The 21,298-nt window shown below is 26.3% G+C and overlaps 1 protein-coding gene across 3 annotated transcripts in view; it reads left to right on the top strand.

The window, feature by feature from the left end:
- The window catches only part of LOC111036964, a 51,083-nt gene extending 30,058 nt beyond the window's left edge, over positions 1–21,025 (top strand). For 2 of the 3 annotated variants that reach the window (XM_022319295.1, XM_022319294.1), the window contains exons 18-43: positions 3,290–3,551; positions 3,621–4,349; positions 4,408–4,589; positions 6,020–6,202; positions 6,297–6,501; positions 7,420–7,636; positions 7,693–7,786; positions 7,916–8,116; positions 8,500–8,828; positions 8,890–9,068; positions 10,107–10,341; positions 10,399–10,588; positions 11,934–12,054; positions 12,136–12,302; positions 12,513–12,906; positions 12,971–13,217; positions 15,382–15,812; positions 16,000–16,599; positions 17,091–17,223; positions 17,298–17,501; positions 17,567–17,753; positions 17,883–18,186; positions 18,255–18,463; positions 18,528–18,787; positions 19,507–19,945; positions 20,456–20,920. In XM_022319295.1, coding sequence (XP_022174987.1) covers positions 3,290–3,551; positions 3,621–4,349; positions 4,408–4,589; positions 6,020–6,202; positions 6,297–6,501; positions 7,420–7,636; positions 7,693–7,786; positions 7,916–8,116; positions 8,500–8,828; positions 8,890–9,068; positions 10,107–10,341; positions 10,399–10,588; positions 11,934–12,054; positions 12,136–12,302; positions 12,513–12,906; positions 12,971–13,217; positions 15,382–15,812; positions 16,000–16,599; positions 17,091–17,223; positions 17,298–17,501; positions 17,567–17,753; positions 17,883–18,186; positions 18,255–18,463; positions 18,528–18,787; positions 19,507–19,945; positions 20,456–20,920 — 7,167 coding nt within the window. Of the gene's footprint in view, positions 1–3,289; positions 3,552–3,620; positions 4,350–4,407; positions 4,590–6,019; positions 6,203–6,296; positions 6,502–7,419; positions 7,637–7,692; positions 7,787–7,915; positions 8,117–8,499; positions 8,829–8,889; positions 9,069–10,106; positions 10,342–10,398; positions 10,589–11,933; positions 12,055–12,135; positions 12,303–12,512; positions 12,907–12,970; positions 13,218–15,381; positions 15,813–15,999; positions 16,600–17,090; positions 17,224–17,297; positions 17,502–17,566; positions 17,754–17,882; positions 18,187–18,254; positions 18,464–18,527; positions 18,788–19,506; positions 19,946–20,455 lie in introns of all 3 variants that reach the window. The other variant, XM_022319296.1, reaches the window with a different exon arrangement.
- Positions 21,026–21,298: the final 273 nt, after the last annotated feature.

The raw sequence follows: 21,298 nt of genomic DNA, 5'->3' as shown, positions 1-21,298 counted from the left end.
GAAGCAATTAACTTAAAAACAAATTAAGGACATCATTTCAAGAAAATCGATAAAGCAGTCATGCCCTCAGACATGTAGCTCACTAAGTGCAAAATATTTTTAGTGTCAATATAAGCCACTTTTTATTTATTAGTTCTAGTAAAAATGTATTTTCTTGTTTTCATTAATATATAAATAATCATTGCAAACCAATGCGACCGCCTATAACTCAATCCAAACTTTTCAATAATGCTTTCTAATTGTTGTTCAAAATATTTCTTATTTTTGTACTTTTGTCAATGAATATTGATCAGACCTTTCATTTCTCATTCTGTGCCCAGCCATGTCTTTAGACAACGTAATGTGCTAAAAATATAATGACCAATTATATTGTTAGATTAATATACCGAATGAAAAAAATTAGAAATATAATGTAGAAAATATTACCTAAAAGATCTTTCTACCGAACATGAACTTGCAGGTAAAGTAATGGCAATTTGTGTAGCCATATATACATGCTGCTGGGTAAAATGTTTCATAACCAAAAATATCAATCAGTTCCATGTCATTTTTGATTGGTTTATCTTGCCATAATTTAAACCACGATAAGGCTTGTTCTTCAAAGTTGTCTAGAAGAGATCCATACACTTGACTAATAACTTCAAGTGTCTGTATAAATGCTTGTCAATCTATATACTTAATTTTTTGAGATGTAGGTCAAATAATGCAAATCTTTTTAATTTTTCATCAGAAAATCAATATTTTATAGATACAATAATTATAACGATATATTTAATAATTAAAGATTATCTAAAATAGTCCAGTCCTGTACATTATTAGTTGATTAATTTTCGCGATGTGTCTGTCTTGGGTTTCGTTGTTTTAGAGTCAACTCTATATCTATTTTGGATGCAATTTCTATTGCTTTTTTAAATATTGTACTAAATTGAGTCTTACAGTTATTACAATCTTTTTCTAACATTGATAAGAGGTCTTGAATGTGTCTAGTACCTTGTGACGAAACAACATTAATTAATTAATAGTATTATTAGTAGGGCTCGGATTTATATGTAAATACATATTTTTACTGTGACTTGATAAATTAATTTAGGTAAGTGATAAATTTGTTTCAAGGGATTTCCAATAAAATGAACTATATTTTATTTTACATATTTTTACATATTTTGCCATAAGTACATGTTTTTACATATTTCTCAATAATTCCATTTTTCCTACATATTTCGACAATTTGTTCATTTACGATTTATTATTTATTAATACAGACTTGCCCATGTTTCCAAAAGTACAAAATAATACCAATTTTTAAACTTAATCTAATCTACTGTCGATATATGTTTGATATTTATGACCTCATAAAGATAATGACAAGTTTTGACAGTCCTATAACATCAGCCGAAGTTGAGAGATCTTTCAGTCGATATAAATCAATTTTACGACATAATCGGCGATCTTTCGAATTCGAAAATTTAAAAATGCATGTTATTATTAATTGTAACCATAATAATTAGATAGTTAGATAAATATTTTTTTTTATTACATTTCATTTTAATTAATAAAAATATTTTTTTTTTTTTTGACAATACATATTATACATTTTTTAGCACATATTTATGTACATATTTTTGTTGTATAAATACATACTTTGGTTAAATAAATACATATAAATCCGAGCCCTAATTATTAGTATTTAGTAGTATACTGAGTTAATTTAATGTATAACACCAAGTAAATAAATCGTTTTTTTTAACTTATCTTTTGGCGTATGATATAATAGTATTAATTTTAAGACAACCAAAATTGTATTTGACCGGAAAAATAATTCACTGAACCTGTTTCCATAAATTTATTTGTTAACCCAGAGAAATGGCATTCCTAACTATACTAATGTTATGACATAATTTTATCAGAAAACTATTTTACCTATAATGACTGTATTAAACTTTTATCGAAGGTAATAAAACGACCAATAATACTAATTCTTAGAAAACAAATATTAAAGAAATTGAAAATATATATAAAATTTTTTTTGTAATTTTAATACTAGGTCCATTTAACTGAAGTAACATTTGACTAATTTTCTTAGTCTTTTTTTGATGTATAAATCTTGAATTGTAAACATATAATAGTATTTTATTAATGAGTATTTATGGTTTAGATGAGTAGAATAAAATTGGCAAGGGGCTTTAAATAACTTAAGGACATTTTGTTTAAAAATCAAAATAATTGACTTGTAAAAATAGTAAAATTAGTAGTAAATATATCATGGCTTGAACTCCAAGGATATAAATATATTATGTGATAGGTACGCCAATATAAATTAATACCCAAGATATGACACAAACACCATAATTATGAAGAAAAAAATCATTTGCACTAATATTAATATTTTGAAATATTTTTGCGAAAATAAAAAAAATTCCTATTTTAATGTACCTATGTGTACACTATTTTACACTAGTACTATGAATTGTTAATAAGTAAATTATAATGAAGCGTACAACATAGCAAAATTTGTGTTCAGCAGTTTCAATTTTATACAGTAATATTAATAATGCAGTTATCTATTAGTGAACATGAAGATAAAAATATTATTCAGGTTTCCTTAAAGGTTTTTTTTATGTTTTAATTTTTAATCAAGTTAAGAGAAAGGGTTTTTAAATTGTAATTTTCACAAGCTCATAATTTGTTAAAAAAATTAAATGTTGGATACATTTGTTGGTTAAGATCCTAAATTTGGCTATTTTGAATGATACAATTTTGCTGTGAAGTATATTGATTTTTAGTTGTTTTTCTTTCATACTTTGATTAACAGTAAAAACTAAAAATTCCCTAAATAAATTATTAACTAGAAATATTTTAAATCTATGAATACAACTTCAAACTGCTACAGAAAAAACATATTACAAAGAAATGGATACACCAGTAATCTGTTACAACTATTTATAATTAAAAATAGTACAGCCCAATTGAATATTAATGTTTTATTTTAATAATTAATCTTGTACCTATTTCAATTAAAATTGGCTTAATTATTTAGTTGATACAAATCAAAATATGAATTCTTAGTAATTAAAAATATACATAAAATTAATTTTTATTATATATTATGCAAAATACATTTTATTATGTAATTATTAAATGAATTACTAGGTAGTTTGAATAAAGTTATCTTTGAGTATACTTGTAAAAACCATTTAATATTTATCATTATAGGTATTTTTAAGCATTAAATTCCTTGTTTATATTTTTATTAAAAAAACTATTAATAGTCTTATATTTTAATTATTAGCTGTGGCAAGTTGACTCCGATTGCATTGGCTCGCTATTTACATTTCAACATATGCAACACATGTGTATGAACCAAAATATTTTAGTTTCTAATCCAGATATAGATTTAAATAAGAAACGGAGACAGAGTAAAACCATTATTATTGATGCTGGTCGTATATATAAATTACCTTTTACATTTAATCTAATAAATTTATTACCTAAATGTAGACATCACTCTTCATTAACGTTTAGTCTTTTCACTGCAGATCATAATGATATTGGTAAGAATATTTTTTCCATTTGAAATTATTTTTTCATTCATGTTTGATTATTTGATTATTTTTATACAGAATTAAATAGTGCTAGAGATGAAAAAAAATTGAACTACATATTGGAACGTTCATTTTACTCACGTCTACGGACATACAATAATCGATCATTTGATGTCAGCGACTCAGATATATCAGTAGACATGAATCAGACTGTGAATGATCAAGAAATTGGCCAATGTTTCATTAAACGCGTTAATGATACACGTTTAATTTTAACCGTTGGTCCATCACTTATAGAAGAAAAATGTAATATTTCAGATAACTTATCTGAGGATAATCTTCCACCATTTGGTCGTTCAAGGGCTAATACGTGGCATTACACTAAACGAGGAACAGGACAATCATTATTAAATGCACAGTCCCAAGAAAATTCTACACCTTACTATCGAACAATGTCTGTAGGATCAAAGCCATACTATAAGGACTCTGAAGATATGTCTTGGGCTCAACTCAGGCTTGAACAAAATTTTTCTACTACCGAAATTAAACATAACAATTGTTTAAGTGATATTGGTACTGATGGACAAGATTACCCCACACACATGTTTATTGATGTTTATGACTGTCGACAAGAAGATGTAGAAAATGTTCTTATGTCTGACAGAAGTTCGTTCGACCATTCTTTAACTGATGACTATACAGAAGAAAGTAGTTCCTGTAGTAGTATTGAGACAGATAGTGATGAATATGTAGAGGAAAAAAATATTATTACTAACAGAGATCAAATTATTTATGATGACCCACCCGGTAACTTATTATTTATTATAGGATTATTCTATTTTAAAAAATAATACATTTGTTTCAGTTGACCCAATGTTCTTGGAAAAATATTTATACAAAATTCGAGTTATCTATGATCGCAGCTTAGTGACAACGGTATTTCAGGCTTTACACCTAGGATTGAATGTTCGGTATATGGACATTCAACGCGCTGTGGATAGATGTCAGCATCGTCTAATTTCATTTGACATCACTGACTACATAAAGGTAAAATAAAATGTATTATTAAACAAGTTTTTAAGTATATTATAATGATATAAACCAAAGGTTCCCATACTTTTTATTTCAGAAAATGTCTAAATTTTGGTGATCCCTAACACATTATTGATTTTTTTTGTTTCATTGTTAATCGCTATCTTTGCTATAAGAATTTTAGTCAGATACACTCGTAATTACTGTTTATACTAATCAATAATGAAACTAAATTCTAACATCAATGTACAATATAATTATATGGAAAAAACTGTATCATATTTATTGGAATTTATACATTAAAAATATGTAAATATTTTAAAATTTCAAAATTTAACACAACCCACTTTTGAGTAATACAGTTTGGGAATCTTTAGTAAACCATAGTCAAGTTAAGAACCGTACTTAACAGTGGCCAGATTTTTGGGCAGCAGTCCAGCAACACATGTTTATCACATCTATTAAGTCAACCATCATTGCTGTGTTAGGATGTCTACGAGTTGGCTACCAGAGTGCGGTTCTTAACTTAAATGAAGCATAGAAACAGTATTTTTAATATAAAATAATTATGTTTTTTTAATTTTTATAAACATAATTTTGATCCTATAAATTATTGTTATGTGTATAAATATGTTCTGTTTATATACCTACTATATTAGTATCAAATATAGATTTAAAGACTCTCTGGAGGGTACCATTGCTGGATGATTTCCTCATCTTATGCTTCATGTGTTATTTATATTATGTATGTTGTGTTATGTCAGTTATCTTTTTTACTCGTTGTGTTATGTAATACAAATTATAAATTTTCTATTAAATAAAAAAAAGTAACATTTTTGTTTTATTAATTAGGTTAATTCTATTTTATTCAATTATTGGTTTTTAAAGATATAGATCAGTTTGAAAAACAGTTTTGTTTAATTTTTTAAAATATGATAATTTATCATTGCTTTGAAATCCATAATAACATTCATCTCATCATGGTGGACAAAATATTATCAAAAATATTTATTATAACATGTATGTAACCTATATCTTTGTCTTATTTTATTTAGTTCTTTTCCTATTCCTTGAATTTATTTGGAACAATTTTTCCAATTTTAGCAATCATAATTAAGTATAGTTTTATTAATTAATATTTTGTTATTGGTGTTAATAAATATAATCTAAGACAAATCGAGTATTATTTAACACACTTAGTTAAATATAAATTGCTTTTTAATTTATTAATATTACTTTTGAGAATTTGTATAAATAAATAACTAATATTTATGTTTATTGCATTAACATATTTTTTAAGTTGTATTTTAAGTTGTATTTTGTTTTAATATATTTATTATAGTAAAATGTAATTTATTAATAATTAATTAGCACAAAAGTAACTTGAATAAATATTTACATCATAATTATAATTTTAAGTCTTACTGACTCTTATGTGTATATAGGTTGTATGTGATCATTTCAAGAAAAATGCTGATACCTGTTCTATTTGTCCTGCTGATAATACAACCTTAAAATCGCACCATAATATGATACACTCTAAATTTTCAGCTACACTAGATCGCCACATGCTGAAGCCTGTAGCCAACCACCAAGATTATTATTTCTATGACTTAATTGATGATTTAGTGAGTTATTTATTTGAATTGTATTGTTGTTTTGGTTGGATGTGAATGTTTACTATTATTAATATTTGGTTAATTTATTTATTATTTTTCTTAGGACTGTGACGAGTACACTAATAATGGTAGAAGACAAAAATATCTTACTAATATTTTATTAGGAGAGACTTATCATAAGACGGATTTTGATACATATGAATTAGATGAACAAGATATATTTCCTCTATTTGTACATTTAGTTTGTACTATAAAAACAAATAATATTACAAAAAGTCAGTCTGTTCGTAACTTACCTACTTGTATTCGTAAGTATTTATAGTATACACTATCAGTGAAGATACTTAATTGGATGGTACACTCACGTGTGTTGTCTCTATCTTACAAATGTAAGACATAACAAAAACTATTTGGCTCTAGCAAAAAACCAAAAAGGCTACAGAAGACTACAGTCATAACTAAGAAACAAATGTTCAGTACTTTAAAAGGAGAAGTTTGGCTGTGAATTACTTTGGTTTTTCGATATCAGAACTACAAAAAAAGTTATTCAAGTTTGAAAAACTTTTTTTGTATAAGCTATATCAAAAAAATACAAACCATATTTCACAGATCATGTTTTTAACTATATTAAATATTGATTTGGAGTCTTAACTATCATTACAGCCTGATTGGTTCCATCCCATGCAAAATAGTTTTTGCTATGTTGTAAATTTTAAAGTCGGAGAAAACACATGCAGGTGTAGCTGTGTAGCATCCTCTTAATAATTCAATGAAAGAAACAAAATGTTCTATAATCTCAAGTTTTATTTAAAGTACCCTCTCACAGTGTTCATAATCATAATTTTTTTATACTCTCACTCATTTCACTTTCTTCAGTTACAACCACCCCATGCACGGAATGCTTAGATCTGCCAATATAGTTTGGTCTTTGCTCTTTAATTGCTTAAGGTTTATTTACCTCATTATTTACTGCTATACTTCTATTGTTATATAGTTTATATTGTATAGTTTTGTTTGTTATCATATTATATTGTCTATCTTTGCACTCTTGCAAAATCCAGTTGGTGTTATTCTTAAAAAATGTTATATTCCAAACACCTTATTTGAACATCATTAATATTAATCAATGACTACCAAATTTACAAATTTGCCTTGTAGATATTGTTTTTGTTCTCTAAAATATATATTCGATTTACTTATGTATATATATATATATTTGTTCATAGTTGAACTTTTGAGTCAAGACAATGATAACGAAACTTCAAAAAATATGGATTTCAGTAACTTAAAAGTATCACTGGATGTGTATTGTTTAATGTTACCGATTAATGTTTATGATGACGACGACGACGATGACGATGAGATTGATAGATATACTACAGTGAATAGTTCAGAACAATTACATTTTCCAATAAATAATAAATCTACAATACCACAATCATCGTTAGTACAACTTTAAAAACTATTAATTTTTTTTTTTAAGTACATTTTATTTATAGGAAAGAGACAAACGATCATGAAAACTCGTTTGCTTATTTGAGTTCTTCTCTACCACCTCGACATGCTCAAGGATTAGCAGAATTCTTAGCTGAGGTAATAATAGCATTGAGTATATAATTTATATTCATAATAGTTATCATTTATCAGACTTACATAGTACTTAAATAACAATTAATACTTTTTTATTCTGAAATATAATATTATTATGTTTTTCCTGTATAGGTGGAATGGTGTATGCGTGATGAAATGGCAGCTGGTCTCTTACAGTATCCAACTGTCACAACCAATTCATTAGAAAAGATAATCGAACATGTCTCGAATTCGCCAAAATCTCCATCAAATGATCACCAACAAATACCTGTCCATTTTGTAGTACCTTCATCACGTCCTTCTAAAAACAATTGTGTATCACTTTTCTTACAGGTATATTACAACCTAATAGTTAATGAAAATAATAATTTGAAGGTAATATTTAGTTAATAAACAATGCAGATTATTTTTAAATTATAATTTATAACATATCAATGAAGAATATCTAAATTTTAGATAATAATTAACATAAAAATCTATCTCTATCTGTATATAATATAATCACACAAAGAATCACTTTTAATAAAAACCGTTTATTTTATAAATAACTTTATATTACACTACTGTCATAAGAAAAGGTTTGTTTATTATGTTACCTACAGTTTATTTAATTTTTTTTTTGTAAAATTAACAAAAAGAATTTTTATATTTATTATAAAATTGCATATGGAATTATCATTTAAGTAATTTATACAATTAGCACTTATTTGTTTTAGAAACTTGATCAATTGGATATTATATTAGATACTGATAATGGTAATGATCGTTATGCTCTTGAGCAGTCTACAAAGGATACATTTTATGTTGTGGAAAAAAATCTGCATCCTAGTCCTGATAGTACAGTATTTGAAAGCAATATAGATGATCTTGAAAACAGTCCTAGTTCAGATGGTTTTTCAGCTGATATTGATCACTCTAAACCAATATTACCAAATTTTTGGATCATACTAAAAATACAGCCTGATCTACAATATCAAAAAGATCACAAATCCGACAATAACAACACAGTCAACACATTACTAGTAAATGTATACTTCCATTGCAGGTAAATCAATATCTTAATTTAACTGAAGTTTATCTGAACTCTCAAATATAATATTATTTAGGTTTTCTGAATTAAATGTACAAGGAAAATATTCTGCAATAATGGAAATTGTAAAACAAAATGTGCATCAAGCAGCGACTATTGTTAACCAAACTAATTTATTATGCCGTTTGTATGAAACAAAGACTTGTGATCCATTATTAGAACCTATTATCGAAGATCATGATCATTCAGATGAAGGTATCTTTATTTACCATAAATAATAATAAAACAGTATAACCCCTACTTATAAATACATAATTTAGAATCGAATTGTAACTAAAACTCTTTTACAAATTAAAACAATTGTACATTTAAAAGAAAAAATATGAACGTCTACTTTTTAATTTAAAAAAATACAGTAAGCAATAAAATAATAATAATCATACATTTTATTTGAGTTGCAGGGTTCAATATATATTGGCTCTTTAAATAGACAAATTAAAAAAAATAAGATTTTTGAAAATTAATAACAAATTATTCAATGTTTGTGGCGATTGCACGACAGAGGAATCAATAATACAATTTTGTTCAAAAAAAATTAATTACGCCCTTATTTTTTTTCCTTTTCCTGTAGATATTTTATGTAACCCCGATTGAAAACCACTGATATATATGAATAAACATGTGTATGGTGTCATATGCAGGATATTAGAGTCATTCATGAGATGCTTATTCTTTGAACTTAATATATTATATAATACTTAATAGGTTGTTAATTAAGTTATTTCCAGATCTCATTATTTTGAATCCTGCTAGTATGAATAAAATATATTGTATTTTCAAAATATATATGTATTTCTATATGTTTTTTTTTATTGAGTGGTCCGTTTATTTAAATAAATATATTAAAATATACATTACATATTATAATATATATTAAAAATATATACAATAAAAAATTATTTGCAAAATACAACTTGACCAATCTTTTTACATCTTATTATAGTTTTAACATAGGATACAACAAAAATAATATAAATAATGATTAAAATTATTAAAATTATAAAATTTTATTTTAAATAAATAACAGGTAGTGTGTCTTAATATTGAAGTATCCATTATAAAATGTATGGTTCTCTGAGTCAACTTAATTTTAATAATAAGTTAATATGTTTTTAATATATACCTAAATAGAAAATACATTTAAACAGTGTACTACTTAATCCATTATCCTTAGTCTTCAAGACTCACTGTAATTATAATAACATATAATCTCCTAATTTTCTTATTTTATAGATGAAAATGGTATTGGTGAAGGAAAAAAAATTATAAACTATTTTACTCTTGGCCAATTTAAGTGCCCAGTTGTATGGTCTACCAGATTCTCACTCCATCCCAGGCTTCAACGAGCAACAGCTATGGGCTTACTTGGTATACAAGTCTTACATACTATGCTTGAAGGGTTTTCTGTTCGAAATCGTCGAAATATGTTCGTCTACAAAGAGTCGTCTGGTTCTGTGTTTTATTTAAGGTAATTTTTTTAAGTGTAATTAAATAATTAAAGTTTATAATATGGTTTGCTCTGTAGAATCTATGAAAATTCAAGTCAACAGCAACAAGAACAAAAAAATAATAACATTGTAATATACTCATTACAATATGATTCGGATGACGATGACACTTTGTCAAGATGCTCATCTGCCACTTCAACAACAATTACATCCACAATATTCTCCAACCAATCAAATTTTACACGTAAATACTCAGAGGATGTAAATGTTAGTGTAGTATTGTTCATCATCATATATATAGAGCTTTCCAAATTGTACATACCCGTGTATAAAGTTACATTAAAATCAGAAAAATCAATCAAATTAAAAACAATTTGTTATTGTAAGATCTAGAAAAATATTATGTTTATTATTTCTTTCAACAACCAAAAAAGAGAAAATTGAGGAATAAATTAAAATTCAAAGGGGAATCTAAATTTTTTAAATATGATTCATATTTTATAATTAAGTTACCTTTAATGAGTTTTTGTGGTCGTTTAATTATATTCAAAAATTTAAAGAACTGAAGCTATTTTTATTTATTTTTTATATAAAAGTGTCAACAGTATTCTGTTCAACATTTTTCATTCGAATACCAATACTTAATAAGGATTAACCAGCATTAAAACAAATATACATTATAATATTATCTTATGATATTGACACTATTAAATCGTTGTTGTTTACAAACTAAATTTAGAAACAAATAGATTAATAGTATAGACAGTGGCGCTACAAACTGAAAGTATTCCATAGGCAAGTAACATAAATCCCTAAGACCCACCCATCCCCTTATTATAAATCCAAATAGAGTTAGGGAGGGGGTGGCTTAAAATAATCCTGTTTGAATTTGTATCAATTTCAATTGCAATAATATAGTGCTCGAATATTAGTATCTTGCTCATATATTCATAGTAAAGTATTATATATTTATATAATAAAAAATTGGCAGGTGAAGAGTAGTGTGTCTATTCGCGAGTCGTGACCCCCCCCCCCACATTTGAAAAATTCCAGAGGCAATCGCTTCTGAAATTACCCTTCGCCACGCCACTGATTCTAGATATTTTAAGTCCATTTTGAGAGTAATTTTGATTTGATATTATAATGTTTTTTTATAGTCTTAATTCTATCTATCAACAAATATTTTAAAATTCAGCAGCATTAAAATTATTCACATGTAAGGTAGGAATACCAATGACAGAATTAGCTTAAATATAATAATAGCTGGTTCTGTATGTAAAAGTTCAGCAGAACCTTGCATGGATGTTACACATCCAATGATTATTTAGAAACCATTTCATATCATCTTATACATGTCATATTTACAATTGTTTTTTAATGCATTATTATGTTCAACTTGTTCAAGTCTGCATATTCAATAGCAAATAAAGAATAATGACAAAGTGTATATATTGTGAAAGCTGATAAACAAATTGTAACACTATCATTGGTAATACAACACTAAAAACTAAATAATAAATTACAATTTGGAGGACCCTGTATATTATATACATATGTACATATTTTATTTATCATCACATGACCACAATATAATTTTAATTATTTAATTTAGTACATGGACCATAAATCTATTCAAAATCCTGGAACACGATCCTTAGGTGGATATTGGGGTGATGTCGATTCCAAAGATGTGGAAGATTTGACATTAAAAGTACATGGAATATCACCTGTAGGTAAGTAGTATATATTTAATTAATTAATTTAAATATAATTAACATAAAGAAATGTATTTATTTATATTTAAATTATATTAGGCGATGAAATACGCATTGATCTAGTGAGAGTTCTACAAAACAGATTAAATGATGGTGTATTAGAACTGCTGACTACTATGTTATACAGAAATCCTCTGTGTAGACTGTATCCGGATGATGTACGTTTTGTACAACCAAGTAATGGTCACCCAGATTATACTATGAAAGTAATTATTTCACATTATATTATAAATGTTGATTCTATATATTTAATTATTCTAATTGTTTCTAAGAAAAGTACACTTAAGTTTCAAAATATAATTATAGGTTATATAATAAAAATGAGATGAACAATGTGTTCTTTTGACGAACATGTTTATATTAAACTTCATCTTACTTATAAAACATATTATTTATTTATGATTGTTTTTATTTAGTTATCATTGCCAACTGAAACAAAAATTACAAAATTATTTATTCACAATTTAAAACGAAATGCTGCAACTTTATTGCTATACCCGCCACAATATGCGAGTCGTCATCATAGATTTAACTATGCATATAGTATGATAAATGAAACGAAAAAACCTATTATTCGTTCATTTTTTATGTACAATCAACCAATTGCTGGAATTAGTGTAATTGGTGGTAAACGTATAACAAGTGGTAAACGAGGTCTAGCGTGTATTTTATTTGACATTTATTCAAATGAAGATCACGATTCAATAGATTATTTATACGACTATCCTATTGATCCTGAGTTATTTGATAGACGTACTGAAGCAGCTTGTATTGACGATTTGAAGTCAACTACTGAATTTAGCGGCTATAGTAAGATTTATTAATTTTAAGTTGTATATTTCTTTGAAGTATTAATTTTAATTGCTTTGTTTAGTTAAATTGTTTGTGTGGTGGCGTGGTCGAGATAACATGGAAGTTCTTCAACAAAAATTGACTTCCACCGTAACTTACTCTTTATGGGATATTTACATAGAACGATTTCTGTGGGAACAACCTCTTATAATTGAACAACCGTCTGAAATATACGTGAACCCGTTATGCATTCAATTTTTAGCAAAATGGTTAGCTTTTGGAGCACGTAAATTGGTTCCATTGGCATACCATTCTAAAATATTTTGTTGGTAAGTACATTTTATACTCATTTAGTGTAATGTATAAAACTGTTTCAAAAGAGAATAATACCTAGTAGCTACTGGTTTTCATCCAATGACACGTGACTCTCACCAAAGAACCATTTTACTGTAGAACAACATGTATGGTACCACCTTTTAAACATCGAATAACCATTTCACTGATTGTGACAATTATAGATTATAAATTATCTTTGGTGGATGTATACATGTATCAGTAACTTAGGAAGATTGCTATCAAGGAAGAAATATGAGTGTATCGATCGATACGTATCTGTTCTAAATTGAGAGTTCTAGAAGAATACCAGCAAAACGTACCAATATGCACCTTCACGTTTCTTCAAAACCATTTTTAGAAATATCATGGTTTGTACTTTGCCTTTTATTACATAAGATTTGTTCCATAACAGTTGCCAATATGGGAGGGGGGGTTTGGATCCACTTAGCTGTCTCCCCCTGAGTATGCCACTGGGTATAAGTATTCTCTTTTGAAACTGTATAATATGTTTATTTATTAATATAAGCTACTCTTTATTTTTGAATATTTTTCCAGTAGATTATCATGTTTGATTCTGAATAGATTGCGAACTTACCTATTCTTTAAAAAAATAATAATCTGAACTACTAGCTTTTTTTAGGTTTGTCCTTATTTAAATTTTTTTTATCAAAGCATAATCTTAAATTAAACATAAATTCAGAAAATTATTTTCAGTTCGGGTATCAAATAACAAATATTGTCTCCTTGACAAAAAAAGCAATGACTATTAGATTTCTGGTTATCATAAGGGTATGATATATACACGGTGATTCACCAAGCATGCTCACCCATTTTTTCTTCATTAATGCAGTTATTTAAAATCTGATATTTTAATTTTTAAATATAGTTTAAGACCAAATATTCAAATTGTTGAGATATTTTGACTTCTTAAGGAGTATCCTGTGGAGGTACAAACTTCTGTTTTTCAAATCAGAACACCCCTCTTCAACTATAAATTATACAGTAGACAATTTTTCTAAATTTTTGATATATCAAAATCAAAATTTGTATGAGTAGTTTTTGACTCATTTAACTTTGAGTTCGAAGGGTAATAGGTCCATAGTAATGAATTTATGAGATATAGTGACTACAGTGACTTGAACATTGTTGTTATTAGTCATATATTAATCCATCAATATTAATTATTTGTAAAAATAGCCCAAGTATAATAAATACTAGATCCAATTTAACGTTTATTTTATACTTATGTAAACCAGTTTTAAAGACTATTATCCTGAAAACAAAATTTTAATAACTCAGTAACTACCCATTCATATTTTGAATGTGGTACATCAAAATTTTCAAAAAAATTATTCATTAATTAATTTACAGTAAAAGAGGGGTTTTTCATTTGAAAAACAGAAGTTTGTATCATCACATTGCCCTCCTTAAGCAATACAAAAAAAATTCAAGAATTGAAAAATATGGTCTTTAAATATGTTTTAAAATTCAAAAAATCAGAATCTGAATAAATTTATTATTAAAGGTAAAAATGGGAGTGAGAATGCTTGGTGAATCATCCTGTATATAAAGTACAAAAATTCACAGTTGGGGAATCCTGCTTGAGGTTATTTATGTCACTTAAAATACATATATTTCTTGGAATTTTGTACTTATGAAGATTATTATCATGTTAAAAAGAAATAATATTAATATGTTCTTTCCAAAATATCATTTATTTTTTAATTCATTACATATACATATTATCTTATGATATTTAATTTGGTTATTATGATAATTTTAGTTATCATATTTCCCCTTCTCCTCAGATGTAATGTTCTACAGACTTTACTGCAGATTTTTAATGTTCTATTTAATTACAAAAATATATGATATTTTTTTTAATGTAGTGGGTTTTTTTTAAAATTATTATTTATATTACAACTAGAAATATATACCTATTATATAATATTTATAAAGTCCCTTAAAAATATATCTTATAACTCCTAATCAGTAAGTTTACTTTACATTTAAATATATAACATTGCCCAAAACTTATCGACATGTAATAATCTGCATTATTAAAATTTTTTGATAAAATGTTTTAAAATATATTTCTAGTAATGTACATTTTATGTATCTTAAGATTTTTTAAACAATTAAAATCTTTTTTTTTAGCATACACATAAGTCATGTGCTTCGAGAATTTAGGACACATTTATCTTGGTCCTGGTTATCATCATCTAATAATTTGCCTATTTCCGTCCGTTACTTTTATGTTCCACGCTCAAAATATGGCGAGACATCATTTGATAGTGTTAGTAATAACATAATAAGTGGCTCAACTGACCCTCTGCAACTCCGAAAAAAACATGATTCTTCTTTGAACAATTTAATGTTTTATGAATGGCAAGTACCAGATACCGATTTAGTTGTATGTCCACCTTCTGCTGCATGTATTTTAATAGTTGTGTCGGTAACTTCTACAAAGCACAAACAAAAACGTAAACGACATCAACATCAAAATATGGGTAATGAACATAGTGATTCAGATGCAGATAATGGTTTTGTTGTACCACAAAATGATGAAAACATAAATACTGAGGAAGGTAAATAGTTATTTGAACTAACTTTTAAGAATAATAACTATTATTCTATGAATATTTCAGTGACTATTAGAGATGTGACTATTATTTAATAATTAACTTGTATAGAGTGAACATTGTTTGCAATAAACATTCAAATAACCTATATGATACATTTATTTGGCTTTAAATATTTATTTATATTTTACAGTTAATATTGAAACTTTAACAACCGATGACCAATCAATGACTTTAATCAATGATACAGATGAAAATATAATACAAAACACAGTATCTGATAATTCAAAACATCAGAAACCACAAAAAATTAATACTTGTGAAAAAATTACTAAATTATTTCTGTTAGCTGTATCTGGTGAATCTGTTCATGCATTATCATATAATTGCCACAAAAATGAAGATCAACCTATTGCTATCCAGCGTTTGAGTCGCTGGTTAGAATGGCGAAGCATTGCTTTCACATCATCTATATATCACATGATAGGATTAAGAAATCCAAAAATATATGGCCAATTTGGAAGCCCTGAAATTATAAGCCACTCATCAAGAATAAATAATAACCTAGAACTATTATTGGATTACAAGAATTATGTTGCTGTTGTAGGAGAACATGAATCTTTTGAGAAAATATTTTTTGAAAAAAACTTTCGGATAAATAACCGTGGTAGTACCAAACCACTTGATAATGACACTGAAGATAAAAAAAATAAACCTTTAAATTACACAAAGGATGTTCAGGATTCGTATATTGAGCGATTGGTGAGAAATAGTAAACAACGGCGTCGCACAGGTAGATTTATATACTTAATGTATTTATCGTTTTTATTTTCATGGTATAAATCAAAGTAGTCACTTGAAAAATATTTAGAACTTGTAGTTAAATTTAACTAATCCTAAACAATATATATTATTGAGTTATTATTAAATAAATCAACTACAAATTGATGCAATTTTTTCGCATATAGATTTGTGTTTTTATATGATTGTATAATATTTTAACATTAACTATATTGATTTTATATATACAATTTATGTAATAAATATGGTTTTTACCATGGACATATAATATTTAATATGCCTATGAAAATTATATTATTATAAAACAAACATTCTTTCACAGTGATTCATTTTGATACATTTGTTGAGAAACTTTTATACATTTGTAAATTTTAGCACTTTGATCTACAATGTATGTACACTTTATTTCTTAACATTGTTTATGAAAATTCAATGGTACTAAAAATTTTAAGATTAAAATATGTTTTGTTTTCACGATTTCAGAAATGTATCAAAAGTTACTATATGACATGTGGATTCAAGTGGATGCAGTTGTTACAAAAGAAGCTTTTAGGACTTTTTATCAACAAAGTAGATTAATTCATTATTGTTTAACACCGTTGTTATTTTTACCTTGGTAAATAAAAACACTTTCCTGTGTTATTATACTTAATTTGTTAAGTATCTTGATAAATAACTTTGTTTTTTTAGGTGGCGATTAGAATCAGCTGCTACTCGAGATCATTTAGTAGATGCATCTAAATTAAAAACTTTAGTTTTTTCACATGCTCCTCAGTGGCACAAACGATTATGTGCTAGGTTGACAGTAGCTTACGCCCAATATATAGAAACTGATCCTCTTTTTAGTGGCTTCCAACCGATTCAAATTGGTAAATCACGTGTATATAATGATGGGTGAGTGAATATGTTAAAAAATAATAATACAATAATAAAATTAATGGATGTTGTTTATATTGTAGTATAATGGATCTGGATTGCACTAAATCCATAACTCGCTATTACAAAAAAACTATACCCGGAGTTTCTGGTGGATTACTTTTAATAGAAATTGGAGTATGCCAGCCATTTTATTACATCAAGCTTAGTTGTATTGAAAGAGCTAGAATCACAAATCTTGTTGAGAATTTCAAAGATAAATACAAACCGGTAAAGAATATTAAATAATTATTAATCTTAAATACATTCTAGAAAAAAAGATGTTATATTACTTACATCATCATTATTAAGTTTTTTTTTTGTATTAAATAATGTTAATTTAATAATTTTTTTTTTTAGTATTGTCTCCTTGAACAGTCTGAAAATATTATTCAGAATATGCATTTGCATTCATTTACATATGACTTTCATGTACGGATACTATCGGACAGACTAAGTAAATTAGTAGAACAACAGAAGGCTGGGAAAAGATGTAAATATGGCTGCGATATATTAATGTTATTGGATCATAAAAATTCTATTCAAAATAGTGCCAATAAAACAGGAAATAATAATAAAAAAAATGCTATCGCTGGGTTTCTAGATGATTTTTTGAAATATTACACCCTTCCACCATTATATTCCAATTGTTTAGTACTAGCAGGTATTACCTTAAATATTTCAAATGTATATCAATTTAACTGCAAAATTGCAATTTTTAATCATTTTTAGGTGTCATTAAGCGTAGTAAAATACCTGTTACCGGCCTTCAATTATATGAATATTTGGTAGAAACTTGTTCAGAAGATTGTGAAGGAATGGCTGTTTTAAAAATAGGTGATAGTTCCTCGCCAGATGGAGATGATGGAGCATCTCTATTTGATGATTTTGAAGATCATGAATTTCTAGATTCTCAACATATTTTTGGCAATGATTTGACAGTAAGAATCACAAATACATTTTTTCTGATAACATTAACACATTTATAATAATAATTTATTATAGGATTATATTCTTGTTCATCATATGGCTGGTAGTGATATACAAAGAAGACAAGAATTGGCAAATAATTCTAATAATCATAAATTAGGAGTGGAATCAAATGAATATTTTACTGATAATCAGTATGAAGTATGTGGCTTATTTGATGCTACACTTGTAATGACATTGTCATCAGTAAAACAATTATTATTGGACACTAGTAATGAAATAACTTTATCGTATTACGTGTTGTTGACAAATAATGAAAATTATAATTTGAAAAAGTATGTTGAATATTTATTTTTACTATAAATAAGTAATGAAGTGTATACTGTTTTTATTATATATGATATGTTAATTTTTGAAGTATAGATATACATATATGAAGTATGTAGTGCCAAAACACCTTAACCTAAAATATACTAATGTAAAATTATTTCATCAAACATTTTAGAATAATATAATATTTCAAAGCCAAACTTACCCAACCTGAAAAATGATATTAAAATGATTTGTTTCACAACCTGAGTAGCCCAAATCTATGACCATTTTAGCTTTTGTTTACTAAATGATAAAAATTGGACCAACCTCATGAAATATCTGTTTTATTATTAATCACATTGTCATAGTGGTCTAACCATCATAAGTAAAAACTACCTAATTACAATTTTAAAAATGCAAATTACATCATATTGAAATTATATTATAGCTAATTACAGTTTATTTCATAATTATTAAAAATCTTAAAAACATACAAAACTATTATATACTTTCTCTTTAAGAAATAAATTTGTAGGATAATCTGTTTTAGCAATATGCGCAATAAGTCAGATGATTAAATTAAGATACTTATATTTTATACTCAAATAATTTCTCTATTTATTAATATGTGTAAGTTCTTGAAATTAACATGTTTTTTCAATTTTATAAAGACTTACACTTTTTGCTAATATAATAATATATATTTAATTGTGTGCATTTATTCATCTATTTTTTTTTCTAGTAAAAAAACTATTTCGCTTAAAACCGTCTACAATATGCAACAAAGACATAGCACACCTATTCGTCCACCTGATCATAGACTTGACCAATCTAATAACTTATTATTATCTGCTAGTGTACCTAGTAATAGTGTTGGTAATTCTATGACATCTGGATCAGCTACTTGTGGTGGAAGTTTGGATGAAAATAATGCTTTCCAAAATTGGTCTCAATTACCACCAAATCATTTACCATATTTAAAAAAGAAAAGTAAAAAAAACAATGAATATGTCTATGATGATTTAAATGAACATCATCAGCAAACTATTAAAAAAAGAAACTTAATAAAATTCTATGAAAAAAAAGCAGCGGAATTGGTTGCACATACTGTTGATACAGCAGCTAATCGTTGCCGTATACATTTACTATGGAAATTATTTGGTGTACCAATTGATCAACAGGTAAATTAATAATGAAAAAATGGTATTCGTTTAGTATGTGACCAACCAAGATGATTATCTATATTTTAGGTATGGACAATCTATGCTTCCTATCTTTATAATTTTTATTATATTAATATTGTTTTCATTGGTTTTTAACAATAGATATTTCTTCATTCTAACACTACAAATTGACAATACTGTCAGTACGTGTTCTTTCGTTAATCCAATATATACCATTGCAAGATACAATTTTTTTTAAATTTTTTAGTGATGTACAATAAGTATATTGCCAAACATAATTCTATGTCTTTTTGCTTATAGTTCTTTTTTTTACCGATTTTTTGTCCTCTGATTTTGAATGTAATCTGTATTAATTCTGTAATAATAAAATAACCTAATTTTATGATTTTTAATTTGACTGTTTTTAAATTTATTATCGGTCCGGCTAGTCACATACCAAACGAATACCGAAAAAATAGAAATTATTATTATTATATGTCAACAAAAACTAAATTTGTATGTTTTTAGAAACTTGGGATCACTGACGTCACTTTTAATCAATTAGAAGAACTTGTGAATACATCTGCTTTTGTAAAATCATTATCTGAATATGATCAGAATTACAGTCATATAATAAAGCTTCTTATTAAACAACCACAATGGTTTACTTCATTACATAAGATGATCTCTGGGCAATCAACATTATTATTGGAGACAACTTCCACATTACCACCACAATGTCGTATTTATAATAGTAATAGATCAGAACATCAATACATTGTAGTCTTGCCAAATCTAACAGAATTTGATGAATTTGATGCGTTTATTATAATTGATAATGGAATTGGTTCATCAGAGAAACTTGTTTCCACGTCTGATTCATTAGTAAATGTAGTTTTTAGAAGAAATATGAGTAGCTCTGAAGAGTTGGCTGCTCTAATACGAACAGTTGGAGATGCAATATGTTTTCTTATTTGGGAAACAATCAAATAAGTAACATAGTTTTAATAATGTCTTATTTTGTTACATTATCTTAATGAAAATCTTAAATATACCCTAGATCAACTCTGTTAATAATATAAAACTATATCTAGTATAATTTTGTGCCATTTATATAATATCTAGTCATTTAATTTTTCAAAAATATCTAACACCAAGCTTAGTTTATAATATATAATAACAAATAACTAATAAATATTATAAAATATCCTTATGCGATATTATTTTACTTAATTTGTATTAACAACTATAATTATATTATTAATTTACTCCTTGGTAATAAAAAAAATGACAAGATTGTTTTTAGTTGTAAATGGTTAAATTTTGATAATCAAGATAATTTGAGAACAACTGTATTCTTCTAAAATAGTA

The sequence above is a fragment of the Myzus persicae genome, unplaced genomic scaffold, assembly GCF_001856785.1.
Source record: "Myzus persicae strain clone G006 unplaced genomic scaffold, MPER_G0061.0, whole genome shotgun sequence".
Taxonomy (NCBI): Eukaryota; Metazoa; Arthropoda; class Insecta; order Hemiptera; family Aphididae; genus Myzus; species Myzus persicae.
This window is presented reverse-complemented; position numbering and strand designations above follow the sequence as displayed.